The 25590-nt window shown below is 38.1% G+C and overlaps 1 protein-coding gene across 1 annotated transcript; it reads left to right on the top strand.

Annotated features, from left to right (window-relative positions):
* Window positions 1–590: 590 nt before the first annotated feature.
* Window positions 591–5601, top strand: LOC141697283 (oxygen-dependent coproporphyrinogen-III oxidase, chloroplastic-like). Its single transcript, XM_074501577.1, has 8 exons — window positions 591–1286; window positions 2250–2325; window positions 3639–3733; window positions 4195–4278; window positions 4548–4635; window positions 4753–4877; window positions 4998–5096; window positions 5270–5601. The coding sequence occupies exons 1-8, from the start codon at window positions 768–770 to the stop codon at window positions 5336–5338; spliced, it is 1155 nt and encodes a 384-aa protein (XP_074357678.1). The 5' UTR covers window positions 591–767; the 3' UTR covers window positions 5339–5601.
* The last annotated feature ends 19989 nt before the right edge of the window (window positions 5602–25590 follow it).

The raw sequence follows: 25590 nt of genomic DNA, 5'->3' as shown, positions 1-25590 counted from the left end.
CTGAATCGAATCTGGAGCGGTGTTGATTATTGCAAGAGCTCACCTTTCACAACCAAAGATTGTTTATCTTTCACGGGTTTACACTTTCGGCTTGTCTATAGCTGGTATTCGGCATGTAGATAGCTGGGGTGTTTTCGGCATGTCTATAGCTGTTGTCCGGCAAGTAGATAACTGTGGTGTCGCTTCTCCAATCTCAGTTTATGTGATTGGTGTTTCTGAACATTGGGCTAACAATGGTTTTTATATGATATGGTCAATTGCGATATTGTTATTTTCAGAGATGTTGGTACAATTTGGATCATTTGGGATGTCTTTAATTTCGTTTTTAATTTCAAGAATTTTTAAATTCTATGTGTTAAACGATCAGGAAACAAATCATCTAATTGTTTTTAGTATGATAATTGTTTTACCACCTGGTTGCATCAACAGTTGGGGGTTTGTTCCGACTATATTATATTCAAGTTAATGAAAGTTTTCTGTATTTGTTAAAAAAAATAGGTGGGTTTCGGATCAGGTTGAACCCGGGGACGCATGTAGAAACCGAAAAGGAAAAATAAATAAAAGATGGTACATATATATTATCCATCCGGTGTGCCCTCGGAAATCCAACAACCCCAGGCAGTCTTCACCCAGTTTTGGACTTGGCACTTGGCAGGCATCATCTTCTTTCTACTCTCACGCACCTTATCTATCAATCCCTATCAAACAAGTTCATCAAATTGCACTATAGTCTCTCTCTCTCTCTCTCTCTCTCTCTCTCTCGTACAATGTTGCACACTTTAACTCCTAAATTCAGCTCCCCTTTCTCATCCCCATTAACATCTTCTGCTCAAAGTTTTCCCCCATTTCTCCATAAATACAACCCCTCTTCATCAAAACCCACCAAAACCCCTTTCCATCTCCTCCGTGCTATGATCGAGAAAGAAACCCCAGAAACTCACCGACCTGACACTTTCCTCCGAGACTATGATTTTGACTCATCCTCCTCCTCTTTGTCGGTTAGAAACCGGTTTGAGAAGATGATAAGGGATGCTCAGGACAGCGTTTGCGGCGCCATTGAGGAGGCTGATGGGGATGCCAAGTTTAAAGAGGATGTTTGGTCAAGGCCTGGTGGTGGTGGTGGTATTAGTAGAGTTTTACAGGATGGTGCTGTTTGGGAAAAAGCTGGTGTCAATGTCTCTGTTGTTTATGGTATTATGCCTCCTGAAGCTTATCGCGCCGCTACCTCCGCCAATGGCAATGTTAAGCCTGGCCCTGTTCCCTTCTTTGCTGCTGGAATCAGCTCCGTACGCTCCCCCCCTTTCCCTTTCTTGCCCTTTTTTTATATCATTCAGATGACTACTAGCGGTAGGTACATTATAATTTAGAATTACTCTCCACAAATCATCAAAATGTATAGTTAGGATACTAGTCCTGCTAACAGATGTAGCTAGTGAATATTATCGAGGCAGATGACGTTGTCAGATGCATAGAAATGAAAATGCTTACTAACGACTTTTTTATATTTAAGTTCAAACTTCATGTACCGTTAATCTTTTCTCAAACCTGGTTCTTTTTAGAATAGATCAGATTGAAGCTCTAGTTGAAAATTTATCTTTTGGTATGACATAAGTCAAAATAAAGCATAATCAACAAATGATACAGACGTGTTTAAGAGAGCTGGAGGCTGTTGACAATTTTTATGGTATTGGAATTAGACCTAGTTGTTTAAACATATTAGATGAATGAATTCAATTGATGTTAATATACTTCCAAGCCTATGTACATATTGGATAAAGCATTGACGCTGGAGTTCTCTTTAACCTTAACATAATTTTAACCCAGTGACACATAATACTAAATCAATTATTCTGGATCTGAATCCTCTAGACACTTTTACACCTGTTACATCAGTAATTTGCAATCCGTGATAGCTATCAAATTTTCATATTTAACCAAATCAGAGACTCAGATTTTAAGTATATTGACCATAGTTATTTAATCTTTTGCAAGGAAGATAAATGAAAGAGTGCATACTTAAGTAATTTTCGGAAATATATGTGCCACGGTGATTGTATATTCAGTAAAACTGTAACCAACTTGAAAAATTGAAACCTGAGTAATATTATTGTTGTAGAACATACATTATCCTGCAGAAGTGGTAAAGATAACTTGCAAAGATGACTGATAGACTTTTTTCTGTGTAATATATTTTATCACTTTACGTACTGATTGCATGCTAGATAAATTCATTTTATACTCTCTTGCAGGTTTTGCATCCAAAGAATCCATTTGCACCAACACTTCATTTTAATTATCGGTATTTTGAAACTGATGCCCCAAAAGGTTATTAATGAACCCTTCTTCTGGTTGATGTGTCTGTTTAAGATAATCGTGCGTAGTAATCATGTAGCTTTTATTACTTTCTTAGTGCACTTGTCTTTATTTGGGATCTGGCATAATAGAACTATAACCTAGAGTAAAAATTTATTTATGTTATAGCTTATTAATGCAGAGGAAACCTACCCAGCATGTTACAGTAATAATTCTGTGGAAATATTATTACTTTTGTGTCCTTTGTAATTAACTTTATCCTCGGACGCGGGTAGATTTTGGTTACCCGATTTACCCCCGTGTTGAATAATGGGATACTTCAATTCCAAGTAATTTTATTTTTTTACAAATTATACTCGAAATTGGTGTTAAGTAACTACGTACCCAAAAGCAAAATACTAATATTAGTCAGCAAAGTAACCAACTTAATTTTCTTCTATTTTAGATGATTAAGTTATGCATTGGATTTAATTTGAACAGATGTTGTTTTTGTTAGGAGATTTTGTCATACATAACATCAAATACATGCTTTTACTATTGTATAGATTACGTATTCCCCTGCACCCGAATCCCCATATTTTGTTGTTTTTCGAATCCGTGCATTCATACTATGCATCCATATCATTGATTCTTAGCTACTGTAAGAATGCCACAACTAAAGAAAGAATTTATATATGGAACCCCACATCTGAACTTTAAATCCTAGTTTTTGTTATTGTTTTTGGCTCTTTATTTTACACGAGTTCTCGTCGAGAAAATATATTTAATATATAGTTTCATAGAAAGGAATAAATAACTAATAGTATTATTCAATTAACGTTTTGTATCACTTTTTTAATATGCTAGGCGAATTAGGCGGCACCTAAGCGAGTTAGGCGGTACCTAGGCGACGCCTAGGCGATTTAGGTGGTGCCTAGGCATACATTAGATGAGTTAGGCATTCACCTATACGTAAATGTGTGAAACATTTTTTTATTATGTGTGATTTGACTTTGCCCATTTTTGTCTTTAAGTAGTTGTACAATTGAGTACTGAACCATCATACTTGTAACAAAAGTCTCAAAATCAAACAAACAAAAGTTGATAAAATCTGTTTGTTGATCAAATAGACTAATCTTTACAATAATGTAATTATTATTAAAACCAATGAAAATGTATGTATATAATATCTATAATGTATATGCCTACATATAGTAGAACGCTTAATTGTCGCTATCGTCTTTGTTCGTCTTTATGCCTTGACATATGACCAGTTATCTGCTATTCTGGTGGATCGACTGTATGAACCCAGTAATTTGTTTATAAAATTTTGTCAATATGCACAGATGCTCCTGGAGCTCCACGACAATGGTGGTTTGGTGGTGGTACTGATCTGACACCTGCATACATCTTTGAGGAGGATGTCAAGCACTTCCATTCGGTATGTGAACCTATCCTGACATCAGTTGATGTTTCTAGCATCAACAACTATGCAACACTGCTTCCTGTCTAGGAAATTTTAGTAAACTTAAAATCTATCTGTTTGAGAAAAAACAGTACATTACTACATTCTTTATTTGCATATCATAGAAGTAAAAACTTTGAAATTCATCAGATAAATATGGTTCATACATACATAATCAAGATGTCTCCAGTATTCAATTTGTTAGTTGAATTCAAGTATGTGTAATATAGGGATGAGAATCTATTTGTGGAGATATTTCATGTAATGGATAATTGAGCTAGTATAATAAGGTTCATTTGAAGGAAAGAGGTCAGATGAGCATTTATGTTTACCAACATAGTTTCTGTTGTATAGACTTTCTTTTACTGGTCTTTGACAGGGCATTATTATGAAAAGTACTTACTGTAAGTAATTGACGTCTACCTTCTTTTTTATAGGTGCAAAAGAGAGCTTGTGACAAGTTTGATCCTAGCTTCTATCCCCGTTTCAAAAAATGGTGTGATGATTACTTCTATATCAAGGTATAGTTCTTTTCTAGTTTAAATTTGAAGTAGTGCTACTAGCCATCTATTCTTGTGGGATCTCTATATCATGAAGATTGAAGAGTCCTAGAAGTTGTGTGGTTCAATTTTAAATTTTAACTTGTAATAACTTTTTGTTCCCTTTTTAATTTTATTTCCTGTACTACGATTGATACATGTATGCTTGAACAATGAACCGCGAAATAAATTCTCAAAACAGTTGGAATAGAACACAGTTTTGCCTTATATTGGCTTTTAATGCTATGTAGCACCGAGATGAAAGGCGAGGACTTGGGGGTATATTCTTTGATGATCTTAATGACTATGATCAGGAGATGCTTCTTTCTTTTTCTACTGGTAATGGATTGGATTAAGTAACACTACATGTAGCTTTTAATGTGGTAATACTGGGAAAAAAATTCAGCTGATTATCATGGCATCTGTATGTTCTTACAAATTAGTTTTGAATTGCAGAGTGTGCAAATTCTGTGATTTCTGCATATATTCCAATAATAGAGAAGAGGAAAGATACACCTTTCACCGAACAGCACAAGGCATGGCAGCAACTTCGGAGAGGACGTTATGTAGAATTTAACTTGGTAAGTAATCTAAAAATGGAGATACATATGCTATATATATATAAACTTATAGTTGGGCCTACGTCCCTCTTTGCTTCATTTAATTTTTTGTTAGGCATGACTAACTTGCTAGGCATGCAGGTCTATGATCGGGGAACAACATTTGGTTTGAAGACAGGAGGTAGAATTGAGAGTATTCTTGTTTCTCTTCCACTAACAGCTCGGTGGGAGTATGACCATGTAAATTCCTGCTCTAAACTCATTATATCTGATATACTATTACCAAAATTTTATCGCTGCTATAAATTTAACTTATAAGATCTTCAGGCATGAGTCTCATGACATCATTCATAACTTGAAAGGGACATGATTGCAAATATTAAGAATAGAGTGATACTTTTTGTATTCCACAGGCTCCGGAAGAAGGAAGTGAAGAGTGGAAGTTACTAGATGCCTGTATCAACCCTAAGGAATGGATCTAACAATTTAAGTAAACGTTCTACTTCCTGTTCAGTTATTTGACTCTGCCGTTGCTATGTTTTCTTAGTGTATAAGATTTTGTATCCAAGTTCAAGATAGGCCTGTTCTTGTCAATCTTCATGGCAGTGGCAGCATAGAACCTTCTTGTTGTATATTTAATGTAGCGAGGCATTCTTAAATGCATCCTTTCCCCATTGCACCGGGCTGTACTTTAATGTGTATGTTGTATGTTATATTTAATGGAGAATTATTATTATAGAGATAAGTTGTGTGGAGTCTCATTTTTTGTGAAGCTTTTGAGTCCTTGTGTAAAATATTGCGAATCAGTTTATATAAATATTACTATTTAAATAAAAATCTTGTAAATATAGTTTACAAGTAGAATATGTATGTTATATTCTGAAACTAAATATGTACCGTAAAATAATATGTTTTACAATTTTTTACATATAAATTGTATATGTTTTGCATATTTTTTATTAAAATAATGATATTTATGTAAGATGACTCACAAAAATAATATATTCTGTAATATTTACATAATATTTTAACTGGTGAACGTACGAGAACTTAGCAAAGAAAATGAAGATCACATGAAACTTTCGTCTATTAGTATAATCTATATAATTATAATTAAATTTGATTGATATATTAGAAAAAATCAAGATTTTTACAAAAGATAATATAAATAAACATAAATATATTTATATAAATAATTTATAAAAGATCCAGGCATTACACGTGTAAAACTAGGAGTAAATTTTAATTTGCGTTATCAACTGTCGCGGGACCATGCTGTCAAATAATACATTATTTTTATTTATCCGTGTGGTGGTACTTCTTTATCCCCTTTATCCCCTCACATAAGTTCACTTGGTGATAATGAGATAAGCAAGGAATTAAATGAAAACTACAAATAACATATACGAAGAAAGAAAGAGAATATACATGAGAGTACGGTTAATCAAAATGAGTGTCTTGTGGCTAGAAGTGGCCATCCGTGCGGGTCGTGCGAGCCGGGCCGGGTTTGTAGCGGGTTGGAACCGAAAAATATAAACACTGAACCGGCACTGGAAGGCGAGCGAATCGGGCCGTGCTGTGTTGAGCTGACAGACGGTAACCCGGATTCGGCTCGCAGGCGGTTCACGGCTCACAACGTGCAGGCGGTTCACGGGCTGGCACGCGGGCTGGCGGGTTGAAACAGATACAGCCTGTCCTTTTCCTTCATGTGTTGTGTTTGTGTACTTGTGTCATGTACTCAGTCATGTGCTCATGTCACATGTGTGTCACTGTCAATTTGTCGGTGTGTGTTTAAAATATATAGCACTTGAGTTGTGTAGTTGTATTGTGTGTTTAACCACGTCACCCTCTTCTGTTACTACACTATATCAATGTTTAAAGATGTATAATAAATATTTTTATTATGTCACATAATTTTAATTGTATTCTAATATTCAAATTGTATTCTAATTTTAAATTCATGTATTGAAGATGTATAATAAATATTTTTTACTATATAAAATTCGAAATTAGTATATCAATGTTTATTAAAATATAATTAATAAAATGTAACACTATTTTCTATTATGTCACATAATTTATTCGAAATATTATAATTGTAATCAATTAATTTTATTATTTTAAATTTTTGGTTAAAAAGAGGACGGTACCTCTTATAAATTTTATTAATTTAAAAAAATTACAAATGATGTGAGAGGACTCCTCTCTAAAAAAACGGAACAAACCGCATCAAACATTAAAAAATTACAAATCAAATGATATTAAAACTTTAAAAAAATTACATTAAATATTTGTTCTAAAGTTGTTCGCTAGTTGAGGTTCCCGATTCGGATGAAGTATCCATTGTCATCCATGGCTCGTCGTCATCGTCGGAGTCTTCTTTTCTTCCTTGTTGTCTTTTATCGGCTTGATCCCAATCTTTTTTGCAAACTAAAATCTTTACAACGTCTGGCGCAAGACTGGATCGCTTCTCATCTAACACTCTTCTGTCTGCACTAAAAGCGGACTCGGACGCAATTATAGAAGCCGGGACAACTAAAATGTCCTTTGCAATTTTTGCTAAAACCGGAAATTGTAACTCATGATTCTTCCACCATGTTAGTATATCAAAATCATCATTTAACTCATAACTATATGAAAAAAATTCGGGAACCATACTAGTGGCAGAAGAAGGTACGGTAGATGACTCGGAAATTCTACATTTTTGTTTTTTGGTTAGAAGAAGGTACGGTAGATGACTCGGAAATTCTACATTTTTGTTTTTTGGTTAGTATAGATGAAATGGTACTACTAAACCTACTAGAAGTATTACTACTCTTCGGTGGTATAGTACTTTGAGTTTTTGGAGCATACATATCTATAAGACGAAACAACAAATTTAAACAATTAGTTATATATAAAACATGATTATATGAAACTCCTAACACTGCATAATAATGTTCTAACATATTTTCTAAACCTTCCTTCCTAACACCGGGATCAAGAAGACATGCAATACCATAAATATACGGAAATTCGGTAAAGTATTCGATCCATTTAATTTTCATATCCTTAATAATATCACTAAAATTATCATTTTCTTCGTATTCCTTTAAAGTAGTAACAATACTAACACATTCAATGATACAATGGTGTACATTTGGTTCATAAACATAAGAAAAAATTTTAGTAGCATGCGCAAAACAATAAAGTATGTCACGTACAGTAGATGCTAATTCCCAATCTTCCTCGGTAATAATTCCTCCTTCGTATTGGTGAACTGGATCGTCGTTATATAAGATGGTAATAATGGGTTTATATTTAATTGATTCAACAAGTAATTTATATGTCGAACTCCATCTTGTAGGACAATCGATACCCCATTTTTTTGGCCTTAGTCCATTTTCTTAACACAATTTCTTGTACCTAGACCTATATTTACCCGCCAAACATAGATACTTAATTACCTTCCTAATAGGTTCTAATAAATTAGTTATTTGTTGAATTCCTACTTGAGATGTTAAGTTAACTATGTGAGCACAACATCTAATGTGTAAAAATACTCCATCTAAAACCAAAGGAGTTTCGGTCCTAATATAATTAATACATTTGTTGTTATTAGCAGCATTATCTAAGAAAATTGTGAATACCTTGTTAAACAAATTAAATTCTTTAATTGTATCTAAAATTCTAGACATAATATTATAACAGGTGTGTGATTCGTCCATAACATCAAATGCAATAATTCGTTTTTGTAACATGTAATCGACACCAATCCAATGAACGGTAACACATATATAAGGCTCACCTTGACTCGAACTCCAACAATCACTAGTTAACGAAACCATACCATCAAATTCTCGAAAAAATTCAATTAATTGTGCTCTAGCGCAATGATATTGTGTTATTGTGTGCCATTTTAGTGTGTTTCTAGGAATTTTTCTAAATGTCGGATTTATCGTAGTTTTCATCATATATTCTATATTATCACTCTCACCGTGAGAAAATGGTAACTCGTCTAGTGTAACAAAAGTAGCAAAACTTTCTATCATTCTATCTCTACTATAGGAAAAAGGCATACCTCCACCTCCCGTTGATGTCATAAAATCACCGAGTTGTGATTGTTGTGGACCTCTTCGTGCTTCTCCGCTTTCGTGACTCGCCTTCGTAATAGAGTGAATATTCTCCAAATGCCGGCTTAGTGTTCCCGTTCCGGTCCCTCGAGCATAACTAAATGGTGGCTGTGGTCTACCATTTTGTACACAAATCAAACAATGTACTTTAAATCTATTCGGATTATCCGGCATAGCTTCTTTCGAAAAATATGTCCACACGTTCGATGATTGCCTCGAACTCGTAGCACCTACAGAAATTTAAAAAACGAATAAAATTAGTAAAGGAATTTACAATCATCAATTAAAAAAACGAATTTACAAAACGAATAAATAATATATTATAATACACGAATAAATAATTTATAAAAGTAGCTGAATTCAGTTGACCAAAAAATAGTTAACACAAAATCTTATACAATAAAAAACACACAAAATCAAAAAAACACAAAATATATAAGCCGCCGCCTTATATATACGGTTAAAAACACACCTTGAGAAGAAATAAACAGGAAAATAACATACCTTCTTCGGTATTAAACATGGATCCGGGTCGAGGCAGGAGCATCGAAGGGGACGGGGTTGAACCTTGAGAAGAAATGCTCCCTCTTCCCTGTTCCATTTTCTGTTATAAACGTGAATTGAATTATAAGAAGTATCCATGTTATAAATGCTCCCTCTTTGTTGTTGAATTGAAAATTGCGAATGGGGATTGAATTATAAACGTGAATTGTTGAGAGTTGAGTTATAAGAAGTCGGAGAAACAAAAGTTGGAGGTCGGAGAAAGAAGTTGGAGGTCGGAGAAAGAAGTTGGAGGTCGGAGAAATTGAGATTGAGAGAAACAGAAATTGAGTTCGAAGAAATTGTGAATAAAAGTGTTGTTTATATGTATATATTTATAAGGAGATCAAAGTGCCGTTGGAGGTGGACTGGAGGAGTGTAACGTTAACTTGCAGGTTAACGTTGCAATTACAGACAGTCACAGAATTACAGACATCGCAGAAACAGACGAGAAAGACGTTGGCGCGTGAGCACAATCGCGGGCGGGCTGTGCGGGCTCGTGCGGGCTGTGCGAGTTGCCTGGTCTGTGCGGCTTGTGCGGGCTTGGCTCGTGCGGGCTCGTGCGGTTCCGGGTTCTGAAATTAGAATTCGTATTCGGTTCACCTAATTTAGCGAGTTGGGCGAATTTGAACCGTCCCGGTTCGGTCCGGTTTTTTTACGGTTTCCGTACGAACCGGTCCCGAATGTGCGGTTCAAACCCGCACATTTGGTCGGCTCTAGTTGTGCCCCTTTTCAGTTATGGTCCTAAACAGGTGTATTGAAGAGTTGGCTCACACATGTGAGTTATAATTGTGGATTCATATAGGAGTTGGGCTAGCATATGCGGGCTGAGTTCTCATGTATGAGTTGGGATCATGACTTGGTACATGAGCTAGGCTCCCACATACGAGCTGCTCTATAATGACTTATATATTTGTATTATTAAAGTGTAATTATTAAAATAAATAAAAGATAATAATTAATAATTGTATCGATGTTTGGATTGTGAGCAGTGATTGTTGGTTATATTGCGTCGATTATGTTTCGACGGAAAGTTCGATAAATAAGGGAGACGCTGCCCGATTTCCGAAAAATTATTTTCAGAATACGGGGACGTATCCTGTAATTATCGGAAATGTCGATGGAAAATATATATTATATTACGAAACCTGATTGCCTGTTGTGATAAATTATTTTGCAGAGATATTCAATAACCCTATTTTTCGAAACGACAGGTATACGTATTTTCCGAAAATAAATACCGAACCGAATTTTAAAGTCGTGGACCCTAGCTGTTATGTGTGTAGCATTAATACTTATAATTACGAGTCAAGATTTGATAACGTATGGGTAGAATTGATAGATGATATGTCAAGCATATTCGGTTGCCTAATTTAGGATGTTTCGGTTCTGTAGGTCCCAGTCAGAAGCCCGAGCATCCAAGTCGGTTCAAAGTCAGCCAGTAATGCTTGTTAAAGCGTATTAAGGCAAGTACTTCTAAATAAATCTTTTATGGTTCAGTAATATATGAATAGCTGTTGATTTAAATTTCGTATTGGAACAGAACGTTTTAAGTTATGTATCCCATGTGTTTAAAATATTTGTTTAAATTATGTTTTGGGGAAAAGTAACTTCTGAAAATGCCTATCTCTAAATTGTGAATAAAATTGGTAAGGTTTTGGAAAGTGTGCTGTGAAGGAATTGTTTGGAAAGAGATAGGTATAGGAGCATCTCTAATAGAGTTTGCCAAGGGGTTGCCAAATCTTATGTGGCATGGCACTTTTGGTTTCCAACCTATTGGAGTTGTATGGTTGACAAGAGGTTGCCTACCAAGGTTGCCAAAACTTGGCCACTTCCTAAAATGGTTAAAATACATATACAAATACAAAAAGTTTATATCAATAATGCTTATTTTAGTTTATGAGTCATTTACAATTTAATTTAAGGGACCACATAGGCAACAATTAAAGGTTTCTAATTATTGGAGTAGAATGTTGCCAAGTTAATATAAAATTGAGTAAAAATAAAATATTAATATATATGATAATTTGGCAAAGTTGGCAACTAGCTTGACAACCCCTTATTGGAGATGCTCTAAGTGGTTTGAAAACTGGATAAATAGATCAGATAATTGGATGGGCTTGCGTTAGTGGCCCGTAACAGCCCAACGTGGTGGCGTAAGAGGCTAAGTCGGTTGCGCGCCCTATTTAAACCACTTAGTCCAGCGTGACAGAGACCTAGCTAGTCTCTGAGTTTCGGAACAGGTTTTGTGGGATGGCAGATGGAGCCGTCCGATGTTGATAGCATGATCGGCTGTCTCATCATTGATCATCCAATATATATATATAAGCAAGATTTTGTGGTTCCCGTAACAGAACAAATGGTTTTGCGGTCCCCGTAATGCGACAGATGGTTTTATGGTTCCTGTAATGGAACAGTTGATTTGAAAATGAAAATAGCATGCTAAAATTAAACTCTGGTAATTTGCACAGCACACGAATGATGTTATTGTTTTACAGAGCATGCTAGTTATTTATATCCAGTTTATGCCTGTTTTACTTGTTTTTGTAACAAGTTATGATTTCTGTTCCTATAACTGTTTATCGTACACTGTTTTTACTTGTTATTCAAATATTGGTACTGCTGAGCAATTTATTGCTCACTCTTGTAAACTGTTTTATACATATATCGTCAATGCCTAGGAGACCTTTCTATTGTAGTCAGGGCCGGATTCCAGTTCCTCTCGTATCAGGCTCCTCTGAGATAATTGTGTCAGACCAAATGTGGTCTGTTGAGTTGCTGTAAAAAGTTAGTTGTGTCAAGTTTGTGTAAATAAGTTGGTTTGTAATAATTATGTAACCTAAGTTATATTTGAACATGGAAAAGATGTTGGGAAGTGAGGGGTCGTGTTTGTGTAATAATAATAATGAGTTTGGTTGTATTATATTATTGTGGTTGTTGTTCGTGACGTCAACTCCTTACCCTGGGGTTGAGGCCGTCACAAATTGGTATCAGTGCTACAGGTTTAAGTCCCTGATTTAGGTTAGGAGTAGAGTCAGGAATGTGTAGAAAGTGTGTTCAAGGTGTGAGTCAGCAACTCATATAAATGAAAGAGCTTAAGAGTCCAGTCGAGGGTTCGAAGGCTTACCCCTGACATCTATTCAGGATTTGTTGGAACTGCCCTGATCTTTAGTGTGTCTCCCTTGCATATATGTACTGTTGGAAACGTCTGATAGGAATTTCTAGTTATCCCTCTCGAGATCAAAGTTAACACAGTACGCAAAGATTTGTTAATCCAGAAATGGAAGATATACTTTTCCTAAAATGGAAATGATAAGTGACAGTTGACTAAAGTGAATAGCATCTCTTATTATACACTGTGTAAACCAGTAGTTAACTATGATATAAAGTTAACATTGGTCCTTTGTTAGTGGTAACAATTTAGATAAAAAAAAATCTTGTATTCTCTCAAGGAAGAAGCTAAGCTCTTTATCAACAAAGAGCCTAGAAATTTTTTAGCAAAACATTCTTAATTTTTATATAAAATTAAGTGAGTTTTGAAAGATCTGTATGCACTGTTATTGCTTGTTTAATTTCAGTATTTACATATTTCATTGCAAGATTTTATTTACTTAGTTCACAGCCATAAATACTTCAAGAAAAGCATAAAAACACTAAAATACATTCACCCCCTCTGTGTGTAATTCATTACCTAACACGCTCAAATCAGGATAGAAGCATATCAATAGAGAACAACTCGGCACTACAAAAGCAAGGTTCGAGCCCGGGCTTTTAAAGTGGGAGATTTGGTTTTGCGCCGGGTCATGCCAAACACAAAGGCAGTGAGTCATGGAGTATTTGGAGCAAATTGGGAAGGCCCGTATAAGATAAAAATCAGTACTTTGGGAAGGAATATACCACCTTAATGATATGAAGGACAAGTTGATCCCGCGAGCCTGGAATGCGGAGCATCTCCCCAAATATTATCAGTAATATTATTCTTTTCAGACTTAGTATTATCTTAAAATATTCCTAAGTCTCAGGGAGTAGTGCCATATAGGTTTCTCCCTGAGACCACAAGCATGTAATCTTTTCACTTTCCATTATCTATGAACGAATGATTGATATTTATTTATTGCCTTAATATTTTGACATCTGTTAATAGATTAAAATACCAGCAGGGGAGCCCATCATTGGGAGCCCATGCGAGGATAAAATAGTTGCTTCATTAACATGTTAAAATCATAAGTCAAGCCGGGCCTCGGCCCGCTCTGCAACAAGGTCTATAAACCGAGCCGGGCCTCAGCCCACTTGAAAATAATGAGCACAAAACGGTTTGTTAGAGATGAGGATAAAACTATGAAAGTAGAAAGAGGTGCCCACAAGATCACCTATAAGTATGTCATGTAAGTTCAGAGCTGACTTAAAGTTTAAGGATAGCCGCGATGCGAGCCTGTATCCTTGGCTCGTGTCCCCTTTGTTAAAAACTTGTGGTCACAGCCCACTTCTAACAAACCTGCCATACGTCGCCAGATAAAAATAATAGGCCGGTAATAATGCAAGTTTGTTTTCCTTAGGTTTATCATGAGTACATTTTACTTATTTTAAATTTAAAAAAGGCAACGCGAGCCGATGAGCTCGGCCCTCTATCAAATAAACGAATTTTCCATACACGGCCAGGGTTATGATAACTCCAGACCAGTAGTGGCAAAAGTTCATCACATTGAAAGGTAATTTCTAACAAAGGAAGAAGGATGTGAGCAAATCTGATTTGAGTTATATGGCTCGCATTATGCGAAGAAAAAACACAAGAACGAGATGCGAGCCCATGGGCCCGGCTCGCTAACGCAAGTATAAATGCAAAAATTGCGAGTTAGCAGCGATGTGAGCCTGTTTTATTTAAACTTATCATTAGTTCATTTTACTTGTTTTACATAAAAAGTAACGCGGGCACGTAAAATTATAAAACAAGAGACAAGGAGATGATGCAAGCTGATGGGCTCGGCTCACTGTCAAGGTATAACACCTGCCATACGCGACCAGTGCTATGATAACCCTAGGTCAGTAGGGGCACATTAAACATGGAAACTTGATAAGGGAAATCAACTAGCACGACAAAAGTAAGCGTGAGCATAGAATACTTGGAAACTGTTACAACAACCATAGTTCATAGTTAAGTCCCGAAGACAAGATACTATAAATACATATGCGAGGCAAATGGGGTGCCCGAGGTCCCATCAAAAAGTTCATCAAATTAAATTAAACTAAGACTTGTTAGCCTACACATCCTTCTGGGCTGCTCAGCTGCGAGTCGGGCCTGCTCAGCTGCTACACGAGCCTCCTCTACAATTTGAGCATCCCTTTCCATCTCCAACTTCAGCTTTTCAGTATGCCTAGACGTACCTGCGACTAGGGCACCCCAATCAAAGTCACGAACCATGCTAATGAAAATCTTCATGAAATTTCTAGCCCCCAGGTTCCTGGCATCCGCGAAGGCGGCCTCCCGACTCGCAGTCAGGGAAAATTGCGACCCCTCCAGCTCCACCACCTTCTCTTCGAGGGCCTTTTTCTCCTTCTTCCACTCATCTGCGGCCAGGTCGTGGGCTTCCTTCTCGTCCCTTAGCGCCTCTCATGAGCAGAAAACAGGTCAAACAACTTTTGGTTATAATTATTTACAAGCTTAACCTACTCCTGCCAGTGCTCATTAACCTTGCCCTGAAGAGACTTCACCTTAGCATCCAGCTTTAAGTTGGCCTGGATGATGGCTCGAATTTCTCGAGTCCTACATAACTGGAGGAAGAACACTTCGGCAACAACCCTGGTCAGTGCATCATTATTATCCTCGAGAGAAGTTGAGGTCCATTTTTTCACATCATGGTCGCTGACATTGGCCTGAGCGAGCCGTCCAAACATGGTGGCAACAGCACTGGTAGAAGAAGAAGTGGGGAGAGGAACATTGGCTTGGGGGATAGGTCTTTTTGGGTCAGGCTCACCAGTTTTCCCGTCCTTAGGGCCTCTTTGCCTTTTTAACCGAGGAGAGGGCCCGCCACTTTTGAGGTGTTTTGTGAGGGTGGTCATGCGAGCCGAAGGGACTAATTGAGAGCGAGCCATCGTGGCCGCAGCAGCGGGATGAACTGGGCCCGAGGCAGCAATTTGCTCAGCCTCCTCCATGAAGGGAATGGGGGAGATGACCATTTCTGAAAATGAACAATAAACAATATATTAGTTACAGCAAGATGCGAGCAGGAGAAAGGCTTAATACAAAAAATTTAAATAAAGATGCGAGCATATAAGAGATAAAGGAAATAAAAAGTGCAATATAAAGTAGGACGCGTGCAGGAAATATAAAGCGCGAGCACACGAGCTCGCATGTGCGAGCTCGATATTCTTACCTTTTCTGTCTCTTTTCTTTGATTTATTCTTTTTAGAATTCAGCCTCACCCCCTCTTTAAGAAGCCACACTCGACCAGGTTTGAGGTAGTTATGAGTTTTCGGATATCTCTGTCCACTAGAGGGAGCTCAAGGAGGCTGTCCGCGTTTATCTTCTCCTGCCCTTGAAGGACAGTTTGAGGCGGGGTGGCTGGTGATAAATAAAAAAAGAAGTGTGATTATTAGAATATACTACTATAAGAAAGGGGATGCGGCCAGAAAGAACTTGTCTTACATGGGTTGTAGTAGAAGTGAGTTTGGACTCGAGGCACCTCGTGAATATAGAAGTAGGGGCTCTTCCATTTCCCTGAGTTGTTCTTCCCGTTGCGGATGAGAGTCTTCTGGTTATAGCACGGACATACAGATAGGTAGAAGTACCCAAAGTCATTTGGCGAATGCTTCAAATTGAGAAAATAACCTAACTGCCTCGTGGTAAGAGGAGGAAACCCATGCTTATGATATATGATGTACAAAGCGATAGCGGCCCTGTATCCATTCGGGTTAATCTAAAGTGGAGCGAGCCGGTAGTACTCAAAAACATTCTTGATAAATGGGTGAAGAGGAGAATAAATTCCTAGTCTAAGCAGGAAGGTGGAGAGAACCATGCGTGGTAGCCTGCCCCCTTGAACCTATAACATCGCATATGTGACCTGGGCTGAATAACATGATCCTCGAGCTGGAATTGGTCGATAATTTCGGCCAAGTGCTTTTGGCTAAGGGAAGATGCGAGGTCACGACAGGCAAGAACTTTTGTCTCCTCCTGGGCCAAGGTCAAGCTCTCCTCCCCGTCCGGAATGATTTGTTTTCTGAAAATGATCTCACCCTCTAACTCGGGCTGAGAGGGAGGCACATACGGTTCAGGAGAAGCTGCAGGGACATAGTTGTACTTGCAAATGTTGACCTAGCTTGTCACGTCTACCACCTCCTCGCTCTTAGAAGAATCATAAGACCAATGTGAGCCGTCTTCTTCACCCTCGAGCCCTAGGATGGGGTATTTGAGGCAACCAACTTCTTTCCTTTATTGGTGTCATAATAAGCACTGCCCAGATCGTTGTTAGTGGATTCAGAATCAAGATAAATAGGGTCGAGGTCATTGGTTGCAGCTTGCTTAAGGCGGGCCTCTCTCTCCCGGGCCATTTCCCTTAGAATCTCCTCTGCTCGCTCTTTGTCTATAGGAGCGGGCTCGCGCCGTAGACGTTCTTTCACCCCGAGAGATGCCGGTATCTGGGAAAGGTCCAAAAGTCTATTTCTCCAGTCATAAATATTAGTCTCCCTGGTGTAGTCTTCAGGGTTAGGATCGAGGTAGATGTTCAACGAGCCGGAGCCACTGGCTCGCATCGAGTTCTCAACTCGAACAATGTTTAGGACCCCTTGGGGGTGATAGCAGAGGTGGGAGAAATAGGTTGGTTGAGGCAGCCGGAGAGAGAGGTCAGCTCGCGTTGGAAGTCCTTCGAGCCTCGCTGTTCGGGTGGATATTGGTTTAGAGGAGACTGAGTAGCTGATGAGCGAACCGAACTCGAAGAAGAGCGGGATGATCCATAGGACCGGGCTGAAGACGCACTCGATATCTGTAAAAGATGGTGAATATCAATGTGTGGCCCTAAAAAAATGGAAACAGGTATAGGGTCACACCTAAGTGTCCTTACGTCACACACAGGGTCGCGCCTAAATGTCTATGCGAGCAGACGGGCTCACATCGCAGTTGGTGAGAGTGTGTGAGCTCGTGTCGAACATGTGGTGTGTGCTCGCATGGTGCATAAGAACAAACAAAAATGAAAATGAATGATTATGGATCAAAATGATACCTGCAGAAGATTCAAATGAAGATCCCGAAGAATCTATGGCCGGAGAATAACTCCACCGGTAGACGGTTCTTGTGGTGATGATAGTTTTCGCCGTGGTAGATCCTTGAGAAAAATGGGTAGCAATTTGATAGTGTTCTTGGCAAAGTGAAGAAATGAAGTTAAAGATCCAAATATTTATAGGGGTAGGAGAGAGAAAGAGGAAGTGACACGTATCATCATCTCATAGGATGACACGAATCCCTACACCAGCTAACCTACAGCTGTCATGGGTTCAAAACTCATGACCATTGGAAGGCATACGAGGCGGCCGCATGCGACCTCATGGGCTCGCACTCGTAGGTGCAGAAAGGCAAAAAAAATCCTCGCCCAACAAGTGCGACCAGGAATTTTGGGGGGTTGTTGTTGTGCCCGTTTTCGGCCATGGGCCTGAAAGGAATATGTCCTAAGTTCAATCATGTATGAGGATTTAGGAATAACTTTTATGTAATCTGTTTTAATTTCATTGATATTAATAAAAGACTTGTTTTGTTTTTATTACGGGCTTTATCTATTTAAGTGTTTAAATAAGATATACCATAGTTTAGAGTAAAGCTTTTTATGGATTATGATGAGATCATAATAGTGAGACCTAAAAGATGATAACTCTAAACTTAAATAGTTCCTGGTCGTAGGATTACTAACTGGTAATTAATAATACGCAAAGATCGGTACATACTATGCTTGCTTCATTATGAAGGATGTCTGTTCTCATAGACATTTGTGTGGTGACACTATAGCTAGTATGTAGGTGCTTATTATGGAATAAGTTCACTGAACATGACTCGCACAGCTGAACAACTGATGGAGTTCACTCACGTGTCAGTAGTTGTTCATATAGTGATAGTTGTACAAGTATCCTTAGACTTGAGGTCATCATAGTCATCTTGTGTACACTGAACTATGCTTTGGTTTAGTTCTTAGTCTCCAGGGACAATTATTAGGGCTCTACTGGGTATAGGAATTTGTGTTATTTCTAGTGAACTAACAATGAGATTTACAGAAGGGGGGTTGAATGTAAATCTCAAAACTTTTTCAAGTTTTGAGCAGTTTATAAAGACTGTGTGTTCAAGATGAACAAGTGTGTGAATTGCTTTAAGCTGATACAGACAGATATATATTCAAACACAAATGTAAAGAACACAATAAACCTTTAAAAACTTTTCTGGTGGATTTGTTGTTCCACCAGAGATGGTATTTCAGAAATTCTGTGATCTAAGAATTTGATCACAGCTGCATCCTAGTACAAACTAGATAATTTTACTTGTTCTGTACCTTCACACAGCAGCTGAACTGTGTCCCAAACCTCTTTGGCAGTTGAGCAATTTATCACATTATCAAACATATCCTTGTCAAGACCATTAAACAAAATGTTCATATCCTTCTTATCCTTGTGGACTTCTTCTGTGTCTTCCATTGTCCATTCTGCTCTAGGTTTTGGAATGGATTGACCAACAGCAATTGTGGCCGTAGCAACTGTGGCTACTTTGTGGGGAATGTGAGGACCATTCTCAATACAGTTTACATAACCTTCATCTTGGGAGAGCAGATGAAGGTGCATTTTCACCTTCCAGTGGTGATAACTGTCTTTGTCAAGAACTGGGATCTTTACTCCAATATCCTTCTTACTCATCTTTGTTAGTTTCCAAGATCTTTAAACTCTTTGTTTGTCAAGAGCTCGCTCTGATACCAATTGTTATTTCTAGTGAACTAACAATGAGATTTACAGAAGGGGGTTGAATGTAAATCTCAAAACTTTTTCAAGTTTTGAGCAGTTTATAAAGACTGTGTGTTCAAGATGAACAAGTGTGTGAATTGCTTTAAGCTGATACAGACAGATATATATTCAAACACAAATGTAAAGAACACAATAAACCTTTAAAAACTTTTCTGGTGGATTTGTTGTTCCACCAGAGATGGTATTTCAGAAATTCTGTGATCTAAGAATTTGATCACAGCTGCATCCTAGTACAAACTAGATAATTTTTCTCTCAAGATTTTTCTAAACAGCTCTGGAAAAATTCTTATCTAATTACTAGCTGCTACTTGGTTTATATATTACCAAGTTTACAAGTGAAGACAAGGATATAATAAAATAAAAAGTAAGTTCTCCACTTGTTTCTTCTCCAGTTCACTCCAATACATTGTTGACTTATTGTCTCTTTATACTAGAGTAGAACGGCTGCTTTTTCTGATGTTCCTGAAATTAGGCTGCCACATCTCAGTTATCTCTGTTCACCCATGTGCCTCTGTTTGTAGGTACAACTACCACTTATCAACGGTTAATCAACAGAACATTCGTTGAAGCTTTCATCCGTTGATGCACTCATCCGTTGAAGGATGTTATCCGTTGAAGCTTTAGAGACATCCGTTGAAGCTTAGCTTCTCATCCGTTGAAGGTCTTTAAGTCATCCGTTGATACCACTTCACTTATACAAAATTACAAGGCATGAAATATTTACAATTGGCCTTCCTATCTGCATATCTTCTAGTAGCCAACATGACTTATAGTTTCTCTCAACTTCTAAGAATTACATCTTAAATACAGAGACTGAAATATGCTACAACACTAGACTTATTTCTAAGTAAAGCTACACCATCAACGGATAGCCAAAGTGGTCTTATCCGTTGAGGCTACAGACACTAGATTTCTACTTAAGTGTTTTGTTAAATATATCATCAAACTAATACATATATATTCCTAACAATCTCCCCCTATTTATGTCTATAAGAATTGTAGGCATAAATTCAGGGTTAACTTGATGATAACAAAACACTTAACAAATATATTAAATGAGACTAAGTAGAAATTTAAGAGTGCTGCAAAAGTGTATGTACTAGGAGGTAATTGAAGATTTACAGTATTTCCAAGGGTGCTCCTCTAGCCTGAGCAAATCATCATTTTCTTCTTTGTTCCCTGGTTTTCTTTCCTAGCCCTTTGTCATTTTCCTCAATTTGGAGTTGGAGTTGTCTGAAGAATTCAGCTTCATCTTCATCACTGATATCCAACTTAGATTGCATTTCCTTGAGAGTTTCATTGCTGGCAATCTTGAGTTGGTCTTCAAGTCTGAAAAATCTTCTGACTCCTTTGTCATCTCTAAATTCCATCAACCAATGAGGTGATTTGTGAATTGTAGTTCCCCTTTCCTGAATGAGTAAGGTTCTGGGCAAAGCATTGGGTTCTCTCCAAGTCTTCCTTATGTTGGCAATCTTGTTGAGAATTTCAGTCTTGGCAGTTCTGGTAAAGCCAGAATCCTTCTGTATGGCTGAAAAGACTCTGATCAAGGTAGAGTAGCCTTCATTCAGAATCCTGTAGAGAGGCCATGTTCTTTCCCCAGCTCCCTTGTATCTGAACACCAATCTCTCTGGTAGCTGTCTGTAGGCAGCTATTCCCCTTACTTCCTCCAGCTCATCCAGATAGAGATTAATGTCTGAAGTTTCTTTTATGTCACAGATGTGAACATAATCATCTTTAGAAATGGGTGGCTTAGGGTTAGGTTTTTGTTTTTGAGTGAATTTCTTAGAGGTTAGGGGAGGTGTAGATTTAGATTTTCTTTTCTGTTTCTTTGGTAGTGGTAGAGTGGTTAAAAAGGTAGGCAATTTGATGTTGTCCCAATCGATAGGTTCCTCTTTTGGAATGATTGGTTCACCATGGATGTTTATAGAGGGATCAGTAACAAAGGGTTCAGGTATGGAAGGTAGTGGTTTAGATATAGATTTGGTTTGTTCAGGGTTATCTTCACTCCTTCTGTGTGCCTTGGCCTTTCTTCTGTTTCCCTTCTGCCATTCCTCTCTTTCCTCCATACTCTCACCAAATATACTCCCAAAAACCTCATCTAGGTTTGCAATTTTGTCTTCACCCCTGACTTCAATTCCTTTCATTTCTTCAACTTGACTTGACTTTAGCTGTTGTTCAAGCTTTGCTTGTGCTCTAATGTCAGCCTTGAGTTTTACAGCTTCTTTCTTCAACCTTCTGGTTTCTTCCCTCTTGGCCTTTGTAAATTTGGGATGTCCTTGCATCACACAGATACTCTTTCCCTCTCTATAGATAAAGGCCATGTTCATTCTCTCAGCTTTGTCCTTGGTCTCCTTCTTTTTAATGATGCTAGCACCCAGAACTTTGTCTTCATCAGGCTTTGGAAGAGGAAAGTCTTCTTCTTTCATCTGAGCAAAGTCTAAGGGGTTCTTTGTGGAGTCCATGCTGGATCTAGTGTTGGGCTTGAGAACCATAGGTTTTAAATTTTTGAAAGAAGTTTCTCCAACCTTATTTCTCCTTTCTGGCCTGTGCTCCATATTGATTGGTTCAACCTTTGTGCTATGTTTCACAGATACTGATTTATCTTGTGTAGAGCCAAACAACTGTTGCACCCTTTCATCAATTCTCCTCCTTTGCTCTTTCACTTGAATTTCAGCTGCTGCCAGTTGGATTAAATCAATTCCATCAGGCTTTCCTTTGATTTGAATGATTGGAGAAGTAGTGATGGCAGGAACTAGCACTTTAGATATCTGGATTTTTGTAGATGGCTCTCCTTCCCCTTCCCTTTTACTCTCCCCCTTTTTGTTATCATCAAGGAGAGGGGTCAAGCCCTGTGCTTTTGCCAGCTGCATGAGTAGACTTGTTTGAGATTGTTGGTTGTGAAGAATGGTGGCCACAGAATCTTCAATACCTTGAACTCTGTCTTCCAACTTGGCCAGTCTCTTTTCAGCATTTGTTTCCTTTTTCAATCTCAACAGCAAGTCCTGCATTGTACCATAAGGCATGACTGAATCCAACTTTTCAGAATTGTAGGATTTCAAGTCAGCAATATCCTTTCTGAGTTCATCCACACTCAGATTCTGTCTTACTTGTTGCAGCTTCATGAGATGCAGTGAGTCTAGGTGAGCTGTCAGGATTGCCTTGGTACCAGCATGGGAAGTCTTCTGAATGGCCTGTTGTATAGTACTGATTTGTTTGACTAAGGAGACATTGAATTGCCCTGGTGTAGACTCCTTTGTCCAGGCCCATTCAGGTAGATTTAAAATTGAACTAGGGCCTTCATCTCCCCCTAAGTTCATGTTTCCATCAGAAGAAACAGAGTCATCATCATCAGAATTTACTCCAAATTCCTCAGATGACTCACCAGCTGTAGAAGGCATCTTGTTAATAGCAGCTTTATCCCTTTGAAGAGATTCTGTTGTATGTACTAGATGTAGTGTTTTCTCTGCCTCCTCATTGCCCTGAGCAGCCAACAATTGATAGGCTGACACAGGATGAGTAAAAGTATCAGCATCCAAGGAAATGTTATCAATTACAGCTTTGTAATGTTGCTGAAATTGTCTTTCCTTTTCAGCATCATCCACAATCATTGACTCATTAGCAATGGCTGGATCCACCCTTATAGCTTCTGTACCTGCTATTCTCTCAATTTCTCTATATTCTTGCATCAGGGGCTCCCCCTGGCTCACACAACTCACTCCCTCACCTTCACCTACTAAGGTGGAACTCCTCTCACTTACTTTTGCCATGCTGGAAGAAATAGCATGCATTGTGTGACTCTTAACCTCTCCTTTTGCCTGGGAGCAACCCAGCCTCTCACTCAAAATATCACTCCCTTCCCTCAAGCCTAAAAGAGATTGTACAGTTGCCATGTCCTCTACAGTTGGAATAGTTTCTGTTAAGTGTGTAGAGGCCATCAACGGATAAGGAATATCCGTTGAAGTGGAAACTGATGATATCAACGGATAACTGCTGTTAAGCTTATCCGTTGAAGAACAACCACTTGTCAACGGATGAGTGATATCCGTTGAAGAAGGAAAAGAAGTAGAAATTGAAAGTGATATAACTGTTGAATCTGTGTGGATTGATTTGAGAATTGGTGACACAGATCCTTCAATTACATCTGAAAGAATTTGTGGGTGATCCAACAAATCATCTAAAAGATGATGATCACCTATATTTGAGTGGGGCTCCTCCCTGAGTTTTAATGAGGGAGAATCAGGAATTGATGTGAATATCATATCCACATCCAGAGAGGGTGTTGGAGAGTTTGATAAATGGTGTGTTTCTATATTGAGAGAATGGGGCTGTGATTCCACATTTGCTGGAATCACATCAAGCTGAATTTGAGAAGGCACAGATACTGGTGGATGTATCTGTGCTGTGTGTGTCCCTTGTGTGGAAACTAGGGTTTTGGCCTTCTTCTTTCTTGAAAAGGCATTAATTGGTGAATGTGTGGCTTCAGTGTCCCTCCCTCTTTTGTTCTGTGTCCCTGGTTGGGGACTCTTTTCAATAGTTACATCCTTTTGGGAGGATGCAACTAGGGATGTGCTGGACTCCTTTTGAACCACCACAGTCTTTTGAGAGACTGTGGCTTGGCTGGTTTGGGTACCACTCACCTCTCTCACCTTATCCTGGGGGGCTTTTTGATGTTCACCCCTCCCCTCACCACTCACACCCTGTTCACTCCCTTCAGGGTTTTTGGTAGTTGTTACAACTGTTGTCTTTTGAGAGACAACAGAGGTAGGCTTCTTTGACTTGACTTTGGAAATTTTAGTTTTGGTGGCTTTGGTAGGAGCCTGTTTGGTCAAAGACACAAATCCATAGCCACACTAGAAGGCAAAGAAACAATGGGGTTGGAAATAGTAGGAGTTATGGAAACATTTACCTCACTTACCTGTGGTGCATTCATAATTGGCAAGTATACCAATGGCACCTGGCTGTTGAGGTTCATTCTCAAAAGATCTGCAAGGACCCTTTTCTCTTGTGCCCAGCATTTGAGCTTATTATTCTCATTGGATATAACCAAACCTTCAGCAACATGGTTAGCTAACAACATAAAGAATCTAGCAAAGTAGATGTTATGTGGTCTATTAGCTTTGTTACCTAATCTGGAACCTAATTCTAGCATAACACAGTTGCTAAAATTAAAATACCTATCAGAAACAAGCATATAGAGCATATTAACTAGAGATGAAGTTATGGCATCAAAATTACTAATTTTCCCAGAGAAAGCCTTGATAAAGGCATCTCCAAGAAAACTCCATTCTTTCCTAAGGCCTTTCCTTCTAATACTACCTAAACTAGCAGAATCAAAAGCATAGCCTATGGAATCTAGCATTGCAGAGACATCTTTATCAGTGTGTGGTGTCATGGCATTATTCTCAGGCAACTTAAAGCAAGATTGTATATCATCACAATTAATGCAATAGTCCTTACCTTTGAGAGAAAAGGCAATAGTCATATCTGAGGAGTTGAACTCTGCAGTTGTCCAAATTTCCTCTATCACCTCACAGTAGATGGTTGGGGCTTCCAACATCGCATAGCTCAGTTTGCAGTTCTTGATGAAGTCCATCATCTTGTGATAATCAGAATGGGCTTCATTCTTTTCAACCAAGACTATGAAATTATTCTTTTCATAAACAAATCCTGTTTGAGACATAATTTTGACTACTGGTGCCATTGTTGTGAGTAGAGGTTGCAGAGAAGAACTTGAGAAATAAGAGAGAGAGAGAATGATAATTGCAAGAAAGCGTAAAGTGAGAATAAGAATTCAATTGGGCTTTTATACTTTCTTGAATTAAAACGTAAATAAAATAATTAAAAGATACTTTTAAGTAAGTGATAGCCGTTCAGGAATAAATAAAACTGTAGAAATTCTGAAAACTACCGTAAATACACATACATACAACACTGTATATTTGTATCAACGGTTGAGTAAAAAAATCAACGGCTGTGACTCACTGACGTGAGACATCAACGGATAAGATAATTATTTATCCGTTGATGAACAACACCATTTTATCCGTTGAGGGATAAAATTACCAGAAATGTATTTGTCTTTCAACGGATGATGA

Source organism: Apium graveolens, chromosome 11 (genome assembly GCF_009905375.1).
Source record: "Apium graveolens cultivar Ventura chromosome 11, ASM990537v1, whole genome shotgun sequence".
In the NCBI taxonomy this organism is placed as follows: Eukaryota; Viridiplantae; Streptophyta; class Magnoliopsida; order Apiales; family Apiaceae; genus Apium; species Apium graveolens.
Note: the sequence above shows the minus strand (reverse complement) of the source record. Positions and strands in the feature narration are given on the sequence as shown.

What these genes read in the sequence shown, in the direction of transcription:
- LOC141697283 (XM_074501577.1), top strand. Translation starts at nt 768, where the DNA reads ATGTTGCACACTTTAACTCCTAAATTCAGCTCCCCTTTCTCATCCCCA. An exon ending in ATGATTACTTCTATATCAAG is followed by an intron (nt 4,279 to 4,547) that starts GTATAGTTCTTT and finishes AATGCTATGTAG; the next exon opens with CACCGAGATGAAAGGCGAGG. An exon ending in GCTTCTTTCTTTTTCTACTG is followed by an intron (nt 4,636 to 4,752) that starts GTAATGGATTGG and finishes TTTGAATTGCAG; the next exon opens with AGTGTGCAAATTCTGTGATT.